Below are 25,972 nucleotides of genomic sequence, written 5' to 3' on the forward strand. Positions count from 1 at the left end.
CTGTTCTCTATTCTGACGAAAGGAACGAAAACGATTGGGAGCTTTAAATTTACCCTTAGATTTCTTGTCTTGGGGCAAAAAAAAAACCTTACCCCCCGTAACAGTGGAGATAATAGAATCCAATTGTGAACCAAAAAGAGAGAGATAATAATCTAGTTTTATACACCATGTCAGCATTCCAAGATTTAAGCCATAAAGCTCTTCTAGTTAGAATGGCTAAAGAAATGGATTAGACATTGATCTTCCTAACTTTAAATAAAGCATCACAAAAAAAATGATTTGCATGTTGAAGTAAAACAATGTTAGATAATTCAGAATCTGAAGACAACTGCTGTGCTAAACTGTCCAACCAAAAAGTAGAAGCAGCAGCAACATCAGCCATAGATAAAACAGGTCCAAGAATATAGCCAGAATGTAAATATGTCCTTCTTGGATAAGATTCAAGCTTCCTTTCTAAAGTATCCTTGACAACAGGTAAAAGATACAATTTCTTAAACCTAGAAGAAGGGTTAAAAGAGGTACCAGGCTGAGACCATTCATTAGCAATCACATTAGAGATAGCATCAGGAATAGGAAATACTTCAGGAATAATAACAGTTGTCTTAAATACAGTATTTAGACAATTACTAGCTTTATCATCAGGAGATTTAGACTCCTCAATACCCAAAGTAAACAGAATTTCCTTTTTAAGAGAGAATGAATATATTCTAACAAATAGAAAAGAAGTTTGTCTATATCAGTCTCTGACGTGGCATCCTCAGGAGACCCTATCAGTAGAGGATACGTCAGTATGCTAAAGGTCAGAACTTAATTCACTAAGTTTATGAAAATGTTGCAAAAAACTTTTTACATTTATTTGAAGCCAAATAGCAGTCATTGCCTTCTCTATAGCTGATCTTACATTTCTGCAGTAATGCTATGTACTTTTAGACTGAGATGGAATAACAGTGTATGTATTTGTACTCATAGATATATTTAACAATTTGTTAAACTTGAGCCACATAACAGAGCTAAATTATTTAGGTCAGCTTAATTACAACATGCATACTTAGCTTTGTTAAATACCTGTTTAGGCAACTTAAATCCTATGGTAGCATCAGAGGCAGGTTCAGTTTGAGATATATTTGCAAAAAAACTAAATTATAAAAAAAATAAAAAAAAATTAATTCTGCAAATTTATATCCATGCTCCTATAAATGACATATATATAACAGGTTTGAGAGAATGGGAAAGAGAGCAAAAAAAATTATAAAAAAGAAAAATGGGGGGCGCGTGTCCGTACAGTGATCCGAGAGGTCGCATTTTCTTGAGCTCTGATTGATAAACTGATAATCCGCCGATTATCGGAGAAATTTTACAGCACAACTATTTAATTTATATCATAATCTCCTGTTTCCTGTTGTGGAAAGCATATACTACATCTGAGCTGTATTCCTGACATTAGAGGCGGCTCACGATAAGCAGCGCTTCCCCCCTCGGGTTCCCAAGGTATTTTTCCTTAACTGGATATGTCAAACTAACTTACATATTATACTCCAATAATCCATAAGTATCCCATTCTAAAAAGGAGGATGGCAATCTCTGGAGAATCTAACCTGCAAGATTCCCATGATCAACAACTACAAAGGATTGAAAGTCTGATGCAATCCATGATGGAGAGAGCTCCCTACGACAATCTAATATGTAAGTGTACCGCCAAACAAGTAATTGCAGAAGTGGCACACAGTACAGCGGAAATGACTTATCTCATAGACAAAGACATTTACACATACCAAATCGATGCGCTTATTCAATGTAAGGGACCACACTCACCTGATCTCACACAGGCCCCCCAGACACAGGCTGGAACCATCGCTCGTCAGGCTACCATATGGAGCTTAAGACCTGCTGACGCTATGATGAGCGAACACACCAGTGGTCAAGGAACATTAAAAATCCTGGATCACTCAATAATGTATAGGGCAGGCCTTGCTGAAATGGACCTAACTCAAGATGCACATGCTCCTCCCGGGACACTGCTAGACCCGATGACTGACTCTCAAAACAGCATGGCCATACAGAGGCGTAAGCTGAACATGTTGCAGACAGACACTACAGACAGAGGCATAATAACAGCATTTACCAGCACTTTGGTTACCCAGACCAATAAAACAAAAACTAACCGGGAAACAATCCTGCAGAAAAGAGCTAAATATCGTTACCCAAAAGATCCAGATTATGCTCTTATTTCATACCGGCAATATGGCCCTGATGCGCTTCCCTTTAACAGCGCTATTGGAACATTTGTCAACCCGGCTGGGTATTGGCGTCACCGTTTACACTCCTAAGCAGCTTACCTTATTAACCAGTTAAATCAAATGCGGTTTACCCGACATTTACTTCTCTAGCATTTACTATAACAGATTGGACTCTGAATCAGTCTTAGCTTAACATGTATTAATATAATAATACAGTTTGCAGTTTGAAATACCCTCGGTGGGAGAAAATGTTGTGATATTACTGTTTATAGGTTTCCTTATGTTCACTTCAATTCATATATTTTTTTTATTTTTTTTTAGTTGATCATCAATACATATAACATTGTTATACTTGGTAAATCCATTCAGCATAAAACACATTTAAGACACCTTAGCAAAGTAGGCTCACATACTCATAGAGATAAGGATAATTTTGACATACTGCCCATATCTTTATAGGTAGCTCTCGGGTTATGTCTACACTTAGCATAACTTTAGCATGGTTCCGACCCTTACATCCTTACATTACATTAACCCACATGTCCCGGTTTTGCTGCCTTCGGCCGGGGTAGCAACCGGGTAACAAATACCGATAGCACCTCTAGACGGCAAAATTAATTGTATGACTGAGGAGTATATTTGTTTTAGCTAAGTGATGCATTAAATCATTCTACTACGCACATATGATGTTTTCTAGCACGAGCATGCGTTGCAAGTTATTTTTATATTATTGACCACCAGACAGCCTCTTAGTGTAGCACAGGAAACAGGATTAGCATATACAGATAAAATTGCCCAACATCCAATTCTCCTTTTAAATATTTTAAAGATCTATATCATGATTGCCAGCCCCTTAAATACATAGCTATGATATCCTCAGTTCTTACATAGAACCCATTTGATAGTACAACTACAATATGACAATTTGTACTATGTTGAACGGTTATATTTATCTTCGCTGTTTCCAGTTTTGGCTACTTGCATCTTCATTTTCTTTTTAATGCTGTCAATGTAATAACTTTTTTTTCTTTTCTCTAAGATGCAATTTGTTTTGTCCTGTTTATTTTGTTCATTGTTTATCCCTTACTACAGTTTAATACAATATCATAGGTCCAAGAGTGACCTACAAACAAAAGGGGGAAAAAATGAGGGCTGTTATTTCTTTATGCACACTTTAGATGTTCTGATATGATGATAATATTTGATAAGTTTGTACTATGCACTGCAAGTGAATTTATTGTTTTACCCTCAATAAAATATTTAATTAAAAAAAAAAAAAAAGATTCATAAAATGCTGCATGAAAGCTCTCTAACGGCGAGATTACGAGTCTTGCGTTAGCCTTAAAAAAGCAGCGTTGGGACTCCTCAACGCTGCTTTTTAATGTCCGGTGGTATTAAGAGTCAGGCAGGAAAGGGTCTACCGCTCACTTTTTTCCGCAATTTTAGCTTACCGCAAATCCCCTTACGTCAATTGCGTATCCTATCTTTTTAATGGGATTTTCCTAACGCCGGTATTACGATCGCCTAAAAAAATGAGCGGTAGACCCTCTCCTGTCCAGACTCCTACCACATTTAAAAGTCAGTAGTTAGGAGTTTTATGGGCTAACGCCGGAACATAAAACTCTTAACTAAAGTGCTAAAAGTACACTAACACCCATAAACTACCTATTAACCCCTAAACCTAGGCCCCCCCCCACATCGGAAACACTTAACTAAAATGTTTAACCCCTAATCTGCCGACCGGACATCGCCGCCACTTTAATAAATATATTAACCCCTAAACTGCCGCGCAAACACTAGTTACATTTTATTAACCCTTAATCTGCCGTCCCTAACATAGCCGACACCTACCTACATTTATTAACCCTTAATCTTCCGACCCCAATGTCGCCGCCACTATATTAAATTTATTAACCCCTAAACCTAAGTCTAACCCCCCCTAACTTAAATATAATTTAAATTAAACGAAATAAATTTACCATAATTAAATAAATGAATCCTATTTAAAACTAAACACTTACCGATAAAATAAACCCTAAGCTAGCTATAATATAACTAATAGTTACATTGTAGCTAGCTTAGGATTTATATTTATTTTACAGGCAACTTTGCATTTATTTTAACTAGGTAGAATAGTTATTAAATAGTTATTAACTATTTAATAACTTCCTAGTTAAAATAAGTACAAAAGTACCTGTAAAATAAACCCAAACCTAAGTTACAATTACACCTAACACTACACTATAATTAAACTAATTACCTAAACTACCTACAATTAATTACAATTAAATTAAATAAACTAAATTACGAAAAAAAAAACCCACTAAATTACAGGAAAAAAAAAAAAGAATTACAAGAATTTTAAACTATCAGCCAATCGGAATTAAGGTAGGAAAAATTCTATTGGTTGATGCAATCAGCCAATAGGATTGACCTCGCATTCTATTGGCTGATTGGAACAGCCAATAGAATGCGAGTTCAATCCTATTGGCTGATTGGATCAGCCAATCTGATTGAACTTCAATCCTATTGGCTGATTGCATCAGCCAATAGGATTTTTCCTACCTTAATTCCGATTGGCTGATAGGATTCTATCAGCCAATCGGAATTCAAGGGACGCCATCTTGGATGACGTCACTTAAAGGACCAGTCATTCAGTCGTCGGATGAAGAGGATGCTCCGTGTCGGATGTGTTGAAGATGGACCCGCTCCGCTCCGGAAGGATGAAGATAGAAGATGCCCCCTGGATGAAGCCTTCTGCCGGTCTGGATGTCCTCTTCTGGCCGGACAGGATGAAGACTTCGGACCCTCTGGAGGACCACTTGTGCCCGGCTGGGTGAAGACGGCTCAAGGTAGGGTGATCTTCAAGGGGGCAGTGTTAGGTTTTTTAAGGGGGGATTGGATGGGTTTTAGAGTAGGGTTGGGTGTGTGGGTGGTGGGTTTTAATGTTGGGGGGGGATTGTATTTTTGTTTTACAGGTGAAAGAGCTGATTACTTTGGGGCAATGCCCCGCAAAAGGCCCTTTTAAGGGCTATTTGTAATTTAGTATAGGGTAGGGAATTTTATTATTTTGGGGGGATTTTTTATTTTATTAGGGGGATTAGATTAGGTGTAATTAGTCTAAAATTCTTGTAATTCTATTTTTATTTTCTGAAATTTAGTGTTTGTTTTTTTCGTAATTTAGTTTATTTAATTTAATTGTAATTAATTGTAGGTAGTTTAGGTAATTAGTTTAATTATAGTGTAGTGTTAGGTGTAATTGTAACTTAGGTTAGGGTTTATTTTACAGGTACTTTTGTACTTATTTTAACTAGGAAGTTATTAAATAGTTAATAACTATTTAATAACTATTGTACCTAATTAAAATAAATACAAAGTTGCCTTTAAAATAAAACCTAAGCTAGATACAATGTAACTATTAGTTATATTGTAGCTAGCTTAGGGTTTATTTTATAGGTAAGTATTTAGTTTTAAATATAAAATTTTGACGGAAAAATTTTGGCAGGAAAATTTTAAATTTAAATTTTTGGCGCGAAAAAAATAGCACACAATAATGACACGTCACCCTATGACATAAATAGCATCATCACATGCGCGACATGCACAGCTGAAGAGGATTTCTAATACACCTATCACTCTAAAAAGCAGGTAAGAATTTTGATTCTATATACAAAAAAAACAAAATGAACCAAAATAAAGCATAATGGATACTTATATTATAGCTGCATACAATGTGATTATCAGCATTCCATGAGGCTAATATAATACTTATAAATAAATTACTAGCTCCATAAAAAACCCTGTATGTTTCAAAGACTCTACCAACGTTGACAAATATTTAGCCACAAATAAAGTCGCTAAAAAAGAGCACTGAATTACAGACTCAATGCATGTATACAAACAATATATAACGACTTTACTTAAAAAGTGCCCAATCCATAGCTGAGAGTGTATAATAAAAGTATATACCTACCGTGTAAGACACCCATCCACAAATAGCAGACAGCCAAACCAGTACTGAAACGTATCAGCAGAGGTAATGGTAGAGGAGTATAATGTCGATCTGTAAAGGGAGGCAGCAGATGAATCCCTGTGACCGATTTACAGAGAGCCTTAGAATAGATTTCCCATAGGCAAAAACCTGGTATCATCAGGCAATACTCCCTTCACATCCCTCAGACAAACACTGTACTTAGACAGGAACTGGGCTTCAAAATGCTTAGAAGCGCTTTTCACAGAAGAAATCAAGCACCTAATGCTTCACCACCTTCTAAGGAGGCAAAGTTTTTAAAACTGAGGTATGAGTGAGGTGGGAGGTGTATTTATAGGCATTTGAGGTTTGGTAAACTTTGCCCCCTTCTGGTAGGAATGTATATCCCATACGTCACTAGCTCATGGACGCTTGCCACTTACATGAAAGAAATATCAGACTCCATATTAAAAATAAATCCTACTTTTGAAAAGAAAATAAGAAAAAAAAAAGATGATTGCTGAAAATCAGCAACTACAAAGTTAAAGGGACAGTCAAGTCCAAAAAAAACTTCATGATTTAAATAGGGAATGCAATTTTAAACAACTTTCCAATTTACTTTTATCACCAATTTTGCTTTGTTCTCTTGGTATTCTTAGTTGAAAGCTAATTCTAGGAGGTTCAAATGCTAAATTCTTAGACCGTGAAGATTGCCTCTAATCAGAATGCATTCTGACCACTAGAGGGCATTAGTTCATGTGTTTCATAGATAACATTGAGCTCATGCACGTGAAGTTACCCTGGAGTGATCACGGATTGGCTAAAATGCAAGTCTGTCAAAAGAACTGAAATAAGGGGGCAGTTTGCAGAGGCTTAGATAAAAGTTAATCACAGCAATAAAAAGTGTATTTCTATAACAGTGTTGGTTATGCAAAACTGGGGAATGGGTAATAAAGGGATTATCTTTCTTTTTAAACAACAAAAATTCTGGTGTTGACTGTCCCTTTAAGTTATATACTGGTTAAGAGGTACTGTGGGGCCAGGTAGATGAATTATTAAAATGATATGATATTATGCATCAGAACAAAAAGATTGCCAATAAGGATAAGTAGATTGGGCTAATGCTATTGCCCCTTGAACATTTTTTTTTTTTATAATTTCTACAGCTTTGGGAAGGTTAAAGGAACAGTAAAGTCAAAATTAAACTTTTATGACTCAGATAGAACATACAATTTTAAACAAACGGTAGCTGAGGTTGAGCAATTTGAATATTAACCCCTCCATCCAGCTACCTAAAGACCTGCTGTCCTCCTTAGCACTTATGGCTTGGTGATGTCACCATGCATGTGGCACCCCCGGATTCCCCGGGCAATGCCAGAGACCTAGACCAACCAGGGATACAGTGTAAGTGGGGGAACAATGAGCTCCAAAAGCCACCCTCCTCATGCTAAGTACAATGTGCGGATGATGACCCGGTGTTATTTGCAGTTAAGGGGTTAAGGGGACAAGAAATCCAAAATTTGTCATTGATGATTTAGAGAGATGATACAATTTAAAAAAGCTTATTTTTGTTTGTGTTCAAAATAATCATTAAAGTCTATAGGGATTATTGCAGATAAACCATTAGATACGTTTATCTAAAGGATTGTGATCAACCTCCCACTTCTTTATCTTGGCGTCCTTTATTAAAGAGTATTCTTAGGAAGGCTCAGACGCGTGAATGTGACTGGAGCACTATACGGCAGCATCTTTAAATCAGTACATTTGGAAATGGAATACTTTGTGCAAACATTGCTGCCATTTAGTGCTTGTAAGTGTATAAGAGCATTCATACAACACTGCAGAACAAATAATGGTAAATAAAAACTCATCTATTTATCAGGGTTCTAACTTTTTAAACACATCCAAATAATGTATCAGTCATTGTAAACCACACGTCATATAAATGCTAGTGCTACACTGAACTGGAATCAGAGGTGTTCTTTAAAACCAGTGATTCTCACAAGTAACAGGATTATAAAGTACCATTTAATATTGTGGTGCCCTTCTCTGAGTTTCTCTGTGAAAGAAATAGAATATTCTCACCTCTGCATGGGGGTTCCAGATTTATAATCTATGTCCAGAACAATGGCTTCAGGGTTGCTGGGCAGGTAACAACCTAATAGATGGGACAGTAAAGCAAGAGAAGTTAAGAGGCTTATGAAACATTAAACATGTTATTTTTTCTTTTCAGTTTTCTGAGTGGCAGCAAAATATAACACCAAGGGTAGATTACAAGTGGTGCGCTAAAGATAGGGAGGCAGCAGATAAGCAGTATCGCTAATATTAGTGCGTAACTTGATATTTTAAGTCCATGGTAAATCACATTTATCAGAGAAGGGTTAGCACAACGCTAAAGAGAGCTGATATTACAAGTTGAAAGTTATAGTTTGACTCAACTGCTAGCCGAAATTGAACTATATATTTAGCCCAACTTAAGACCAGAAGTGTAAGGGTAAAAAACAAGAAAGAAAAAATTACAAATTGCCATCAAAAACATATTAAACTATTACACTTATATATACACTTTTTAATCAAATATTTTAATATTGATAAAAAAGGTTTTAAAAGAGTTCAAAAGGGAAATGTTTATCTACATAAATGTCTATATATGTGTATACATGTGTATTTATAAGTGTAAATATGTATGTACACATATACATACATATATACACATACAAACACTTTTCAGCCCTTCTCAGTCAAATACCTTGAAACATGCAATATAATTTTAATTTAATTTAAAAAAAATATATAAATACTTGAAATTCCTATGTACTTTGCTTAGAGAAAACAATCTCAATCTCTCTCTCTCTCTCTATATATATATATATATATACATACACTGCATATATATTTCTATATCTATTTATCTATCTGTCGATCTATCTAAAATATATATATATATGCATATACTAAGAGGAAATTACAAAGGCCTGTGTCACCCTGGGAGGTTCCCAGTTGGTTTGTTTGAAAGTATGCAATGTGTTGGTGTTAGTTAGGGTCCCAGGAAGGCAGAGACCATCACGTGGTCCTGGGCTTGAAACTTTGGCGCCAAATGCAACTGACTCTCCCATTTTTGCTTTTAAACATTACTGTGTGCCTGCTGGTAAGTGCCAGGTTTTCCGTGGGGAGAGGGAGTTAGCACAGTTGCGATATACAAAGCCCTGAAGTTTTTTTTTACTTTAAACTTGTAATACCAGCACTAATCCAGCCACGCTTATTTTTTAACTAAGGCAGTTAGTGTTCAAGGGCAAAAAATAAATAAATTGCATGCCACTTGTAATCTGGGCCTAAATGGGTAATTACTTATCAGTTCTTATAGGAGTTCAGTAGCTCATTTTTGACATAACATCTTTCTAGCCTCGAATCTATGTATAAACGGCAGAACAAACACGGTGCATGAGTTAAAAAATTGTCTTCTAAATATTAAAAACTAGAGTTTGGTATTTGTTTGTGTACAAATGCAACATTTTCAGAATTTGACGTTATTCATTGTATCTGTATGAAAAGGTAAAATAAAATGGGCAATGGACAAATAAACAATGGCCTAATAAACAAAATTAATTTGCGAGTTCATTCTTTTTTATAAGTCTTTAGTATTATTATAATTAGGAGGAATGCAGAAAAAGGCTTATCTACTTGGAGTTGTTCTAATTTTTAGGCATTTAAACAGAGAGACTCAATAAAAATTATAGTGGACCTTAGGAAGGATACATGGGTCTGAGTTTAGAAGCTCTTAGTGGTTTTATTTTCTAACTGTGACTTTGAAGAGATTCCTTCCCAATTGGAAGGAGAGTGCCTTTACCAAATAATGTCTAAGTACAAAGCCATAGGTTTTGTAAAAACTCTTGGAGTGTTTGCTAGACAAAAAGGAAGTACCACAAACTTACTATGCCTGTTTAAGAAGGCAAAATTTAGGAACATGAAGTTCCCTGTGAAAAAGGGATATGCTAATAGGCATCTTAAAAGTCAGAAAGACTTTGGCTTTTGAAGAATCTTGAGGCACTTAAAACAGGAGGAATCTTTCTTCTTTTATATCTTCAGATGTTCCTAGAAAACACACCTTTTCAGGTCTACCCAGTTCTGTGGAATTTTGCGGCACTACACAATTAAACAATAGTAATAGGTTTTAATCAAAACCCTATTCAGTACCCCAGAGAAATGATTCCCCAAACCAAAGGGTCTTGAACCAACTTCTTTCAGTTCTCCTGAGAAAGGTTCAATCTGCCCCCTACCAGCACCTCATCTGGTCTAGGTGCTGCAACTTCATGCAGATCTTGGGGAGGGAGTGGGTTTCTTGGATTGTTTGGACTAAGACTAAAAAGAGTAGGGCTTCCAAAAGACTTTGAAGGAATCTTTCCTCTGTGTTGATGTGGAGGAAATCTTTTGGTCCTTAGCCTGACAAAATAAGCAAAAGCGCCCTGCATGCTAATCCTGCCTTTGCCTTTTTATCTTGAGCAGGTATACTCCCTTACTTTCAGTGGCAGTTGCCTGGTCCGAACAAAATCTTACCCTGAAAGGAGGTGAAAATCTGTTCTTCGAAACCATCAGCCAAAAAAAAGCAATTGCAGCATCTTTCACATTAAAGCTACACTGACAGCTAGCCTGCCAGATGAAAGGATAATCTATGAAAGCCATCAAGCTTTTGTTACATGGACCCTTGAATGAGAGCTACCCTCTAAAGGAATTTTAGTTCACCTGGCAAGTGTAGATATCGCTCCATCCACCCTAGGGATGGATTCCCAAACCTCCAGTGAATGTGTTCTTAACCTTGGCAGAGAGATTCCTTAGTTATCAAATCAGAAACTGTGTTAGGTACTGGGTAAATAAGATGGCTATTTAGGAGATGTCTTAAAGAATTTAGACGGGCCCATCCAAGGCAGTGCAAGCACGATGCCAAGGATCTTACAAGGATTTTTACAAGGACCAACATTCTACAACCCAGGGGATTGGCAAATCTGCAATTTACCTGGGGAGGGCTGTGGATCACACAAGTAGCAGTACACTGTAGACCCAGGGGACTGGCAGATAAAAAACATAATTTATGCTTACCTGATAAATTTATTTCTCTTGTGGTGTATCCAGTCCATGGATCATCCATTACTTGTGGGATATTCTCCTTCCCAACAGGAAGTTGCAAGAGGATCACCCACAGCAGAGCTGCTATATAGCTCCTCCCCTAACTGCCATATCCAGTCATTCGACCGAAACTAGCCGAGAAAGGAGAAACCATAGGGTGCAGTGGTGACTGTAGTTTAAAATTTAGACCTGCCTTAAAAGGACAGGGCGGGCCGTGGACTGGATACACCACAAGAGAAATAAATTTATCAGGTAAGCATAAATTATGTTTTCTCTTGTTAGGTGTATCCAGTCCACGGATCATCCATTACTTGTGGGATACCAATACCAAAGCTAAAGTACACGGATGAAGGGAGGGACAAGGCAGGTACTTAAACAGAAGGGACCACTGCCTGTAGAACCTTTCTCCCAAAAATAGCCTCAGAAGAAGCAAAAGTATCAAATTTGTAAAATTTTGAAAAGTTATGAAGCGAAGACCAAGTCGACGCTTTGCAAATCTGTTCAGCAGAAGCCTCATTTTTAAAGGCCCAGGTGGAAGCCACAGCTCTAGTAGAATGAGCTGTAATCCTTTCAGGGGGCTGCTGTCCAGCAGTCTCATAGGCTAAGCGTATTACGCTCCGAAGCCAAAAAGAAAGAGAGGTTGCCGAAGCCTTTTGACCTCTCCTCTGTCCAGAGTAAACAACAAACAGGGAAGATGTTTGACAAAAATCTTTAGTCGCTTGTAAGTAAAACTTTAAAGCACGGACTACGTCCAAATTATGTAAAAGACGTTCCTTCTTTGAAGAAGGATTAGGACACAATGATGGAACAACAATCTCTTGATTGATATTCTTGTTGGAAACTACCTTAGGTAAAACCCCAGGTTTTGTACGCAGAACTACTTTATCTGTATGGAAAATCAGATAAGGAGAATCACATTGTAAAGCTGATAACTCAGAGACTCTACGAGCCGAGGAAATAGCCATCAAAAACAGAACTTTCCAAGATAAAAGTTTGATATCAATGGAATGAAGGGGTTCAAACGGAACTCCTTGAAGAACCTTAAGAACCAAGTTTAAGCTCCATGGAGGAGCAACCGGTTTAAACACAGGCTTAATTCTAACCAAAGCCTGACAAAATGCCTGGACGTCTGGAACCTCTGCCAGACGCTTGTGCAAAAGGATAGACAGAGCAGAAATCTGTCCCTTTAAAGAACTAGCTGATAATCCTTTATCCAAACCCTCTTGGAGGAAGGACAATATCCTAGGAATCCTAACCTTATTCCATGAGTAATTCTTGGATTCACACTAATGAAGATATTTGCGCTATATCTTATGGTAGATTTTCCTGGTTACAGGCTTTCGTGCCTGTATTAAGGTATCAATGACTGACTCGGAGAAGCCACGTCTTGATAAAATCAAGCGTTCAATCTCCAGGCAGTCAGTCTCAGAGAAATTAGATTTGGATGATTGAAAGGACCTTGTAGTAGAAGGTCTTGTCTCAGAGGCAGAGGCCAAGGTGGAAAGGATGACATGTCCACCAGGTCTGCATACCAGGTCCTGCGTGGCCACGTAGGCGCGATCAAGATCACCGATGCTCTCTCCTGTTTGATTTTGGCAATCAGTCGAGGGAGCAGAGGAAACGGTGGAAACACATAAGCCAGGTTGAAGAACCACGGTGCTGCTAGAGCATCTATCAGCGTCGCTTCTGGGTCCCTGGACCTGGATCCATAACAAGGAAGCTTGGCGCTCTGGCGAGACGCCATGAGATCCAATTCTGGTGTGCCCCAACGATGAACCAATTGAGCAAACACCTCCGGATGGAGTTCCCACACCCCCGGATGAAAAGTCTGACGACTTAGGAAATCCTCCTCCCAGTTCTCTACACCTGGGATATGGATCGCTGATAGATGGCAAGAGTTAGTCTCTGCCCAGCGAATTATCTTGGAGACTTCTAACATCGCTAGGGAGCTCCTGGTCCCCCCTTGATGGTTGATGTAAGCCACAGTCGTGATGTTGTCCGACTGAAATCTGATGAACCTCAGGGTTGCTAACTGAGGCCAAGCTAGAAGAGCATTGAATATTGCTCTTAACTCCAGAATATTTATTGGGAGGAGTTTCTCCTCCTGAGTCCACGATCCCTGAGCCTTCAGGGAATTCCAGACTGCACCCCAACCTAGAAGGCTGGCATCTGTTGTTACAATTTTCCAATCTGGCCTGCGAAAGGTCATACCTTTGGACAGATGGACCCGAGATAGCCACCAGAGAAGAGAATCTCTGGTCTCTTGATCCAGATTTAGCAGAGGGGACAAATCTGTGTAATCCCCATTCCACTGACTGAGTATGCATAATTGCAGCGGTCTGAGATGTAGGCGCGCAAATGGCACTATGTCCATCGCCGCTACCATTAAGCCGATCACTTCCATACACTGAGCCACCGAAGGGCGCGGAATGTAGTGAAGAACACGGCAGGAATTTAGAAGCTTTGATAACCTGGACTCTGTCAGGTAAATTTTCATTTCTACAGAATCTATCAGAGTTCCTAGGAAGGAAACCCTTGTGAGGGGTGATAGAGAACTCTTTCCCTTGTTCACTTTCCACCCATGCGACCTCAGAAATGCCAACACTATGTCCGTATGAGATTTGGCAATTTGGTAGTTTGACGCCTGTATCAGGATGTTGTCTAGATAAGGGGCCACTGCTATGCCCCGTGGTCTTAGGACCGCCAGAAGAGACCCCAGAACCTTTGTAAAAATTCTTGGGGCTGTAGCTAACCCGAAGGGAAGAGCCACAAACTGGTAAAGCCTGTCTAGAAAGGCAAACCTTAGGAACCGATGATGATCTTTGTGAATCGGTATGTGAAGGTAAGCATCCTTCAAATCCACTGTGGTCATGTACTGACCCTCCTGGATCATAGGTAGGATTGTCCGAATAGTTTCCATTTTGAACGATGGAACTCTGAGGAATTTGTTTAAGACCAACGCCCAGGGATCCTGAACATCTCTTGCCCACGCCTGGGCGAAGAGAGAAGTCTGCCCCCTACTAGATCCGTTGCCGGATAGGGGGCCGTTCCTTCATGCTGTCTTAGAGGCAGCAGCAGGCTTTCTGGCCTGCTTGCCTTTGCTCCAGGCCTGGTTAGATTTCTAGGCCGGCTTGGATTGCGCAAAAGTTCCCTCTTGTTTTGTAGCAGAGGAAGTTGATGTTGCACCTGCCTTGAAGTTTCGAAAGGCACGAAAATTAGACTGTTTGGCCCTTGATTTGGCCCTGTCCTGAGGAAGGGTATGACCCTTACCTCCAGTAATGTCAGCAATAATTTCCTTCAAACCAGGCCCGAATAGGGTCTGCCCCTTGAAGGGAATGTTAAGTAATTTAGACTTTGAAGTCACGTCAGCTGACCAAGATTTTAAGCCATAGCGCCCTACGCTTATTCTTAGCCGTTAGTTTAGTCAAATGAACAATGGCATCAGAAACAAAAGAATTAGCTAGCTTAAGTGTTCTAAGCTTGTCAAGTATTTCAGTCAATGGAGTAGCTGTCTGAAAGGCCTCTTCCAGAGACTCAAACCAGAACGCCGCAGCAGCAGTGACAGGAGCAATGCATGCAAGGGGCTGCAGGATAAAACCTTGTTGAATAAACATTTTCTTAAGGTAACCTTCTAATTTTTTATCCATTGGATCTGAAAAAGCACAACTGTCCTCGACAGGGATAGTGGTACGCTTTGCTAAAGTAGAAACTGCTCCCTCCACCTTAAGGACCGTCTGCCATAAGTCCCGTGTGGTGGCGTCTATTGGAAACATTTTTCTAAAAATAGGAGGGGGGGGGGGGAAACGGCACACCGGGTCTGTCCCACTCCTTACTAATAATTTCTGTAAACCTTTTAGGTATTGGAAAAACGTCAGTACACACCGGCACCGCATAGTATTTATCCAGTCTACACAATTTCTCTCGCACTGCAATTGTGTCACAGTCATTCAGAGCAGCTAAAACCTTTCCAAGCTTTCAGGACTCACTGGAGCCTCTGATGCTCCAACTCTTCAACTCCTTGATAGAACATCCAGCGCTCTCTGGCACAATGCTAGAGGCGCATATCACAGTTCTGCCCAAGCCGGGAAAGCCCCCCAACTCCCCCGCAAACTTCAGACCCATCTCCCTACTAAATCTGGACATTAAAATTCTAGCCAAAATATTAGCAAACCGCCTTAACAAATATCTCCCAAGTCTAGTCTCCTCTGACCAAGTAGGCTTTGTGCCGGGCAGGGAGGCACGCGACAACACCACCAAAGTGATCCAGATATTAAATTTCGCGCAAGCAGAGGGAGTGCCAATGGCACTTTTCTCGACCGACGCGGAGAAGGCCTTCGACCGGGTCGATTGGCTTTTTCTGCGTCAGGTCATGAAAGCCATGAATTTTGGAGATCCCTTTCTTAATATGGTTTTCGCTCTTTACTCTGCCCCAAACGCGCGGATTAGAATAAATGGAACCCTATCAAACTCCTTCTCTATATCAAACGGGACCCGACAGGGATGCCCGTTGTCCCCATTACTTTTTGCCCTCTCAATCGAAGCGCTTGCACAAAAGATACGCCTTAATCCTAACATCAAGGGAGTCAAAATTGGGGATGTAGAGCATAAACAGGCGTTATACGCTGATGACGTTCTATACACCCTATCCAGTATTGAGTCATCGGTCCCAGAGCTTCTCACAGAACTTAGGGAATATGGACAACTTTCTAATTATCATTTAAATTTATCCAAATCTGAACTCCTTAACATCAATTCCTCCCCTGAACATATTCATTTCTTAACATCTCACTACAAAGTCCCTATAGCACCCACCAGATTGAAATACCTGGGTATTTACCTATCCGCAAACTCATCTGAACTTTATAAAAATAACTATCTCTCTCTACGGAAGGAGATAGTTAATGATCTCTCCTCGTGGGGGAATAAATCCTTATCTTGGTTGGGAAAAATAGGACTAATTAAAATGAATATTCTGCCACGCATACTATATGTAATGCAAACTGTCCCCATTCACCTTCCTGCAGACTTCCTTCCCGCCCTCCAGGGAACCTTGGAAAGGTTTGTCTGGACGGGCATGAAACCTAGAATACCCAAAAAAACGCTTTATCTACCCAGAGACAGGGGGGGCCTGGGCTTCCCTGAACTAGCACTATACAGGAGGGCCATAATCCTACAGAGACTATCTGAATGGTCACATAACACTACACAAAAGCAATGGGTCAGGATCGACGGTCAGATACTTCATCTTAATAACGTGGCCTCCCTGGCCTGGATCCCTTCTACTAAACGCCCCAAAATACTGCACAAATACCATTTAATAACTGAAACTCTTTCGGAGTGGGACAGAACAATCTCCACCAGTACGCATATCTCTAAAATCACCTCACCATTGATCCCAATCCTAGAGAACCCTGCACTACCTTATTATGAAATGTACAAACGAACAGGTAGCTCTTACAGTTTGAGGCTGGGCACTCTGCACTTATCGGGGGTAGATTGCGTCCACAACAGGAGATGGTAGAACAATTTGGGGACATTTTCTCTTCTTGGCTGAGATACCACCAACTATCCCATTTCCTAACGCATCACACAAACAAATGTGACTTTATTAGAGAACTTACCCCATTTGAAACCCTATGCGTGGGTCTCACCCCTCAAAGGAGACTAATTTCCAAAATATACAAACTGCTACTCATACCACCTGACATAGACCTACCGACATACACCAGGGCATGGAACAGGGACCTCAATAATGCGATAGCGGAGGAGGAATGGCTCAAAGCCTTCCGATTGACTAAGCGTTCCTCTGTATCAGCAACGGTTCAAGAAATACAACTCAAATTACTTACCAGATGGTATTACACACCCTCTAGATTACACCGATTCTTCCCAACGGCTTCTGCCACATGTTGGAGGGGATGCGGAGAAATAGGCACTCTCATTCACATTTGGTGGGATTGCCCTAAACTCTTGAACTATTGGACGACTGTCCTTGGAGAAATGTCAGACAAACTAAACATACAGATCCCTGTTACACCTGAAACTATCCTATTCCTGCATCTTCCTGAGGCCAAGGATAGACAGAAACGTGCCCTTCTCTTGATCATGCTTACAGGAGCAAAGAGGCTTATTCCCAGACTTTGGAAGTCGAGGGAGGCGCCTACCCTTTCAGAGTGGAGATCTGCTGTAGATGAACTACTATCTCTAGAAAAGTTGCACTATATTAAGAGCAACCAGATGGTCACATACGATACAATCATGTCCATCTGGAACCCCCCCCTTCAGCAGACCATATAACCACCGACCCCTAGGCATAAATATAACTTCTACATAATTAGGTAAACTTTTTTTTTTTTTTTTTCATTCTTTCCCCCTATACCCCTGGTCTCCCCCCTTAAATACCCTCTCCCTCCTAGAAAACACGTTTTTCCTACTCCTTTCACCCGGTGTGTACGGGTCACTTTTAATTTGAATCTTCTGTTTATAAAGGTTCATATAACTGTTTGTCAAAAATACTTTATGTTAAAAAGCAAAGCTTTGCTTCCAAGAGTTCGTTTTATCAGCATTATAAGAAAACATGAAACCTCATCTATATCCTTTATGTACACAAATACAATCACTCTGTATAAATGGAACTCTGTTTTTGAAATGTTTCGGAATAACTCTAATAAAGCTTGATTAAAAAAAAAAAAAAAAAAAAACCTTTCCAAGCAACACCCGGAGGTTCTCAAGCTTAAATTTAAAAGTAGACATATCTGAATCAGGTTTCCCCGAGTCAGAGACGTCACCCACAGACTGAAGCTCTTCCTCAGCTTCTGCATATTGTGACGCAGTATCAGACATGGGCCTTAAAACATCTGCGCGCTCTGTATTACGTCTAAACCCAGAGCTATCGCACTTTCCTCTGAATTCAGGCAGTCTGGCTAATACCGCTGACAGGGTATTATCCATGATTGCCGCCATGTCCTGCAAAGTAATCGCTATGGGCGTCTTTGATGTACTTGGCGCCATTTTAGCGTGAGTCCCTTGAGCGTGAGTTAAAGGGTCCGACACGTGGGGAGAGTTAGTCGGCATAACTTCCCCCTCGTCAGAATCCTCTGGTGATAATTCTTTTAAAGATAACAGCTGATCTTTATTGTTTAAAGTGAAATCAATACATTTAGTACACATTCTCCTATGGGGTTCCACCATGGCTTTTAAACATAATGAACAAGGAGTTTCCTCTATGTCAGACATGTTTATACAGACTAGCAATGAGACTAGCAAGCTTGGAAAACACATTAAATCAAGTTAACAAGCAATATAAAAAAAAACGTTACTGTGCCTTTAAGAGAAACAAATTTTGCCAAAATTTGAAATAACAGTGAAAAAAGGCAGTTAAACTAACGAAATTTTTACAGTGTATGTAACAAGTTAGCAGAGCATTGCACCCACTTGCAAATGGATGATTAACCCCTTAATACAAAAAACAGATTAACAAAACGAAAAATATGTTTTTTAAACAGTCATAACAACTGCCACAGCTCCTACTTTTGAAGCCTTTTGAGCCCTTCAGAGATGTCCTATAGCATGCAGGGGACTGCTGAGGGAAGCTGAATGTCACAGTTTGTAATTTTAACTGCACCAACTGTAACTTTTATACTATAACAGTGGAAAGCCTCAGGAAACTGTTTCTAGGCAAAAATAAAGCCAGCCATGTGGAAAAAACTAGGCCCCAATAAGTTTTATCACCAAAGCATATATAAAAACGATTAAACATGCCAGCAAACGTTTTATATTGCACATTAATCAGAGTATATACCTCTGATAGCAAGCCTGATACTAGTCGCTATTAAATCACTGTATTTAGGCTTTAACTTACATTAATCCGGTATCAGCAGCATTTTCTAGCAAATTCCATCCCTAGAAAAACTTAACTGCACATACCTTATTGCAGGATACCCTGCACGCCATTCTCCCTCTGAAGTTACCTCACTCCTCAGACATGTGAGAATAGCAGTGGATCTTAGTTACTTCTGCTAAGATCATAGAAAAACGCAGGCAGATTCTTCTTCTAAATGCTGCCTGAGCTAAAATAGTACACTCCGGTACCATTTAAAATCAATAAACTTTTGATTGAAGAAAAAACTAACTATATTTTACCACTTTCCTCTAACTACCTCCAGCTATGTTGAGAGCTTGCAAGAGAATGACTGGATATGGCAGTTAGGGGAGGAGCTATATAGCAGCTCTGCTGTGGGTGATCCTCTTGCAACTTCCTGTTGGGAAGGAGAATATCCCACAAGTAATGGATGATCCGTGGACTGGATACACCTAACAAGAGAAATATTTTTAATGCCTGGTTTAAAAAGACTTGTCTACTTCTCTGTCTTGCATAGGCACTTAGAGGAACCCATTCCAATGACATGTAGATCAGCTCTACGGAATTCACCTTACTCCTTCATGGAGAGAAAAAAAAAAATTCAAGGTAAGTGATAGGTATTATGGCTCTGATGTGTTGGGGTGTTTTTGCCTCCTCCTAGTAGACTGGAGGGTAAGTCCCACATGTGAAATAGTTTGCAGAGGCCTGGGGCTTGCATTGGCAGGCATCAATGTGGAGGCTAACTGTAGCTTATAGGGGGAGAGCAAAGTAAGCCCCACCATCTGGAAACAAGATGGCAGAATGCCCAATAGAGATTGGGGAACCGTGAGTAACTTGGAGGACAGAACATGCTGCATTTGTGGAGATACAAGATTGGGATGGTATGTCACGAATTATATATTGAAGTGAAGTGGAGTAGTGCCGATTGTACTTATTGAACTGTGCATGAGAGGAAAGAGTAAGAAAATTTGTTTTACATACTGGCTTTTGTTCTACAGATCTGCAGTATAGGTCCTAGGCTGAATAAATTCTGTTCTTTAAAGTTTCAGTGCAGAGTTGTTGTGTATATAAGGCACATATTAGAAGAGACACAGTTGTAGATCTGAGTAAAGTAGAATGGTAATTTTATGGTACCTGACAAAGAAGGGCCGGTTAATGAAGCCTATAAAGGTTGAAAGTGTGTTTTCATCTGGAACAGTTAGCTAGTAACAAAGTTTTAGGCTGAAAAAAATTCTGCTCCAAGTAAGTCCCAGTGAAATAGTACTGTTTGCACATGGGCTATTGACCTTCCCCTAAGTTTTAAAGACAAAGATATAAAGGCTGCATGTATGTTTCCTGGGAAATTAAAGATATTCTAAATAAAAGTTATTCCTTATAGAGTGTGTCTGATCCGTTAGGGGAAGAAAAGTGAAAATATATATATATATATATATATATATATATATATATATATATATATATATATATATATATATATATATATATATATACTAGTTTTCCTGTAGAGAACTTTCATTGTTAGTGTGTCCTGGAAAAGGCAAGAAAAAAGCAAAGAAGTCATAGATACATTTAACTACTAAGTAGAAGAATGTTCTAATTCTCTGTGGACTTACTTAAAGGAGATCGGTTCTAAAGGCTGAATTGTAGTTTATAATTTCTGGAATTCTCTGAAACAATATTATTTAGGTTTTGTAATAAATGTTGATTTATTAAAATAAAAACAATAGATTGATGGAAGAAATGTATGGTGAGACTTGCATAGAAAGGGTTTATAAGTTTTGATCTTACTATAAAGCATCTAGATTATAGAATAGGTGTGTCTTTGCCTATAAATTATTTGAATTTGAGTTGTATTTGATTGCTATAGGCGGTTTCACATATTTACTGCAGATTATAGAACGAAAAGAAAAAAAATCAACACACAATTTAATTTCTTTCATCTTAATTAAAGAAAAAACAAACAAAAAAATATCCAGGTGTCAGGTGGTCCCTGTTACATATTCTCTACCCTGCAAAATTCTGCATTCCAGGGAGCTTTATTACAATATTGGATATATAGAAGAAAATGCTGACTTATAACCACAAAACAGAAAAACAAAGAACAAAAACTTGATCTACAAAAGGCAGGAGAAAGACTGGACCATCAGCCTATGTGCACCACATACTATGTACTTACAAGAATACATTATCATTACAAGAGTGTTAGATAAAAGAATATTAATAGGCCAGTCTGCTTTTACATGCTTCCTTCTAGTAGAAATGTGTATCTGGACATTGCAAAACTAGTGAATTATACCAGTGGTCTCTTAAATCCATAATTATCTTTGTTTTTCATTGAAAAACATAAAATTATGCTTACCAGATAATTTATTCTCCTTATATACAGGGAGAGTCCACAGATGCATTCATTACTTGTGGGAATACTGAATCTGGCCACCAGGAGGAGGCAAAGACACCCCAGCCAAAGGCTTAAATACCTCTCCCACTTCCCTCATCCCCCAGTCATTCTCCCGAGGGAATACAGGGAGAGTCCACAGCTGCATTCATTACTTGTGGGAAAATTATACCCAAGCTACAGAGGACATTGAATGCTAAAGGGAGGGCAAAAAGAGAGGCGGCCCCCATCTGAGGGCACCACAGCCTGCAAACCCTTTCTCCCAAAGGCTGCCTCACCGAAGCAAAAAACGCTAGGAATGTAAGGAAGGCCAAATAGTCTGCCCACCGGAAAGAACTCTAGAGGCCCCATCTTAGAGGCCCAAGAGCACGCCACTGCTTGAAAAGACTGAGCCGTAAACCTCAGAGGAGGCTAGTGTTCCGCTGAGTCATGACCCAAGTGGAAGATACTCCTCAATTAAAAAGATAAGGAAGACTAAAAGCCCTCTGACCCTTATGCTTCTCAGATAGATGATAAACAGAGATAAGTGTCTATTCTTATATAGCCTGAGGATAGACCCTTAAGGCACTACTCCATATAAAGTAGAAAACTTTCCTTTGCAAAGAAGGAATAGGAGATAACAATGTACCCAAAACTTCAGCTGAAAACGCGATATGACACAGCCTTAGGAAAAATCCTAATTAAATCCGCAGAACAGCCTACTATCGTGAAACATCCAAAAAGGAGGGACGCAAAGCAAGACCTTGCAGAAGTAAGAAAGACGTAGAAGGACTCTAAGATAACAACCTAGAGACAACATCATGCATAGGGACAAAGGTAGCCCGATGCAAGACTATAAAAGAGTAAAGTTCAAACCCCAGGAAGGAGCATCCGAACTACACACCTGCCTGACCACAGTCAAAATTCTAATAAAAAAACTGTACGTCCAGAAACTCAATGAGCCTCTGGAGCCGGACAAAAAAAAAAAAATCAGACAGGGCCAACACTGTCCCAACAAGGAAGATATCTAAGAGGCCCTTCTCCAGATCATCCTGAAGGAACAAAGACTGCAAGGACAAACCACGTACTTCCCAGCCAAAGGAGTCCTCCACAACTGAGATAGATGACAAGGGACCAGCTACGCGCATCAAAGAGAGGACCATAACTCTCAGAAAAATTGTCAGTTAAGACTAAGAGACATCTCTCAACCCGTCGCAGAACAAAGATTCGATGAAGTAAAAAGAGACCCTGTTCCAGCAGATCACTGCAACAAGGACAAACTTCATTGAGGCCAAACCACAAAATCGTGAACCACAATTTATGCGGCCTCAATAGAAGAAAAAGGGAAAAAAAGTAATGAACCTACAAGGCACTGCTAATGTATGTATTAGCTCCTCCTGAAGATCCTGAAACACAACCCATTATGGGTAGAATGGAATAAAGACGGATGTCCAAAGATTCTCCTTCCTTCGGGATCCCCTTCCAGTTGCAAATCAGATAACAGAAAGATTCTCTAGATAAAATCCGTCCCAAAGAGGGTTGCTGACGGCGAGCCACAGTGGGCCTCTGCCCACCACCCAACTCTAAATGCTACCCCCTAACGCTAGGGAGACTCTCGATCTCAGGAGGAGATCCAAGCCAGCAAAAGTAAGACCGACTAGATCCCTAAACTGGGACGAACCCAGTAGACTAGACCCTTAGAGCAGAAAGGATTTGCCTGATGATCCAACATATCAATGAGAGGAAAACCTCTGGAGATCCTGGCCCCTTCAGGCATGCCCTCACCAACTTAACGGGCTGCAACATAGTCTAAACTGCCCCTGGAGATAAGAAAAATGTCCCACAGGATAGGGAGGTCTTGACAAAGACATGAGAGAACTATTCTCTCAACCAGTAGTCCATGAATATCTGCAAAGTCAGATTCGAAACATCTCCACTGCACTGCCTCAGCCTACACCTAACCTCGGATGGGATGAGGCCTGGCAAAAGGGATGAAGTACAAAAAGGACCCCAAGACAAGACATCACCCCCCCTCAACAACGAGCTAGCGATGGACTGAAGCAGGTCTAAAAGGCACGACCTGAAGGGGCTAACCGTAAGGTAAAGTCTACCTGGCTAGGAAGGCTAAATTAATATCCAGGATCCAACCTGGTGCCTTCACCAGAGAAAACTCTGGCCTAGATCCATCTCTGAGGATCGAAGAAGACAGAAAAAGTCCATAGAAGTCTTCTATCAGACAATACTACAGTAAATCAACCAGCATCGTCAAGTCACAGAAACTATCTGTTACTGTAATCAGGTCACTGTCCAATAAACCCCAGATCCCAAACAGAAAACTTAGGATCAGAAATGAGATTACTGGGAGAGACGGTCTAAAGGAACCGGATAATACCCCCATAGGGAGAAAAAAGGAAAGATATCCTTCTCAACAGTGAATCTGCAGTGCTTCCGAACCAAACTTGGAAGAGAGAACTTATATTCTCCCCAAAAAGGAGGAAACAAATCAAGCTCTGCTTGAGTACCCTGGAATCCAAATAGGACAGGAAACCCCTCCCTCTACTGGACCCTGAAACAAACAGTGTAATGAAAATATTCTCACACTGCAAAGGTATTCCAAAAAGACACCTGAAAAAACTTCTCTCTCTCCCGAAAAACAAGACAAAAGAAGAAAAACTGCCCAGAAATGCATGACGTGTAGCCTAGCTCCAAGTCTCTAGGACCCCTGGAACCGATATGATCCAGAATCAAACGTCCATAACAAGATAGAACCTAAAACAGGTCCTTTCTGTCATCGAGGCTAGATGGACCTGCTCAGTCTGGGCCGGAATAGCCAGAACCAACTCCTTTTCTCGGGAAGAAGGAAAGAGTAAACTTAACCGACATATCTGTCAGTGCCAACATTCTAGCTTCTGCTAGAAGAACGCGAACAATCGTAAATCTGACTCGAAAATTTTCAAGGGAAGCATCACCTCGAACTGAATCGAGATGCTTCCATAGGAAGCCTCCAGAAATATTGACAACCGAAGTCATCAGCTTCTAACATCCCATATGACGAAACGTCTTCCTAAAAAGAGCTTCTACAACAACTAAGAGCTATTAAACAAAAAATTATCCGACCCAAATATAAAAGAAAATAGGCAAGTGCACAAAAAGTGATAGCCAAGAAGGAATGTGCAAAAAAACAGAACAACCCCACTGTTTAATAATCCCCCTCAGGGGATATTAACCCTTGATTCCATACAGATAAAAGGAGTCACACTGTGATCCTGTCTTCTATCGTTAACATATGACTAAAAAATGAAACAACCTTACCGGAATCTATGCCGTGGAAAAGAAATAAGATCCTTCAAGTTTGACAGATTGTAGCAGCACTTCTGACATGGACTTGAGTGAAGAAAAGCAGGCAGCAAAACTTGTCAACGCTGATTGCTTAGGAGCTGTTAATATGGATGGTTTTGCAGAAAGACTCTCCCTGCATCTCCAGACTCTAACTTTAATCAATGCTCTCACTGAGAGGCTGACAAGACTATTTAAAACTCCAGTCCCATCTCGAAGGGTAGATACCCTTCCTAAGGTACTACTACAAAAACTTCTGACACTTCTCTGCCAACCTCCTGTGACGAAAGGCAAAGAATGACTGGGGGATGAGGGAAGTGGGGGAGGTATTTAAGCCTTTGGCTGGGGTGTCTTTGCCTCCTCCTGGTGGCCAGGTTCAGTATTCCCACAAGTAATGAATGCAGCTGTGGACTCTCCCTGTATTAAGAAGGAAAATAAATACAATTTAAAAATAAAATAATCTTTTTGCTAGGAATTCCAAATATCATTGCTACCTTCAAGCAGACACTAGAGATGAAGCTAGGAGGAGGCAGCTATGAGACATGTGCAGTCATTGCTTTCAGGTAGCAACAAATGCCGAATATGTCGGCTGCCAGCAGCATTTGGCTCTATCTGGACCCGGATATATTTGCGTGAAAGTGCAACACCCAAAGGTCTGGATTTTCCCAGATCTTTGTGTGTTGCACTTTCACATGAAGATATCCGGCTCCAAATAGAGCTGAATGCTCCTAAAAGGCGACATATTCGTCATTCATTGCTACCCAAAAGAAACAAATGCATGTCTAGCAACTATAAGCTATATGGTGGAGAACAGCCCTTGAAGGAAAGATACTTAATATATGTGAGGAAAGATACATAATATAAGATATAAAAGTGCTGAAGATGTGCATAATTCGTTGGCTACAACACATGGCCAAAATTTCCTTTATAATTTGGCTAATGAAATATTCAACAATAGTCAATATTACCTGACATGTTTTTGATGTTTAAAACATATCAATATATGTCCTAAACATCATTCAATGGGAACTGAACATAAGTAAGTTAAGTGCTCTTCTCTTATAGCTATAGTC

The 25,972-nt window shown here is 39.8% G+C and overlaps 1 protein-coding gene across 1 annotated transcript in view; it reads right to left on the bottom strand.

The window, feature by feature from the left end:
* Positions 1-25,972, bottom strand: part of PI4KA (phosphatidylinositol 4-kinase alpha) — a 442,522-nt gene that overhangs the window by 34,439 nt on the left and 382,111 nt on the right. Inside the window, 1 exon segment of the mRNA XM_053701959.1 lies at positions 8,293-8,365. Coding sequence (XP_053557934.1) covers positions 8,293-8,365 — 73 coding nt within the window.

This window comes from Bombina bombina, chromosome 2, assembly GCF_027579735.1.
Source record: "Bombina bombina isolate aBomBom1 chromosome 2, aBomBom1.pri, whole genome shotgun sequence".
NCBI lineage: Eukaryota > Metazoa > Chordata > Amphibia > Anura > Bombinatoridae > Bombina > Bombina bombina.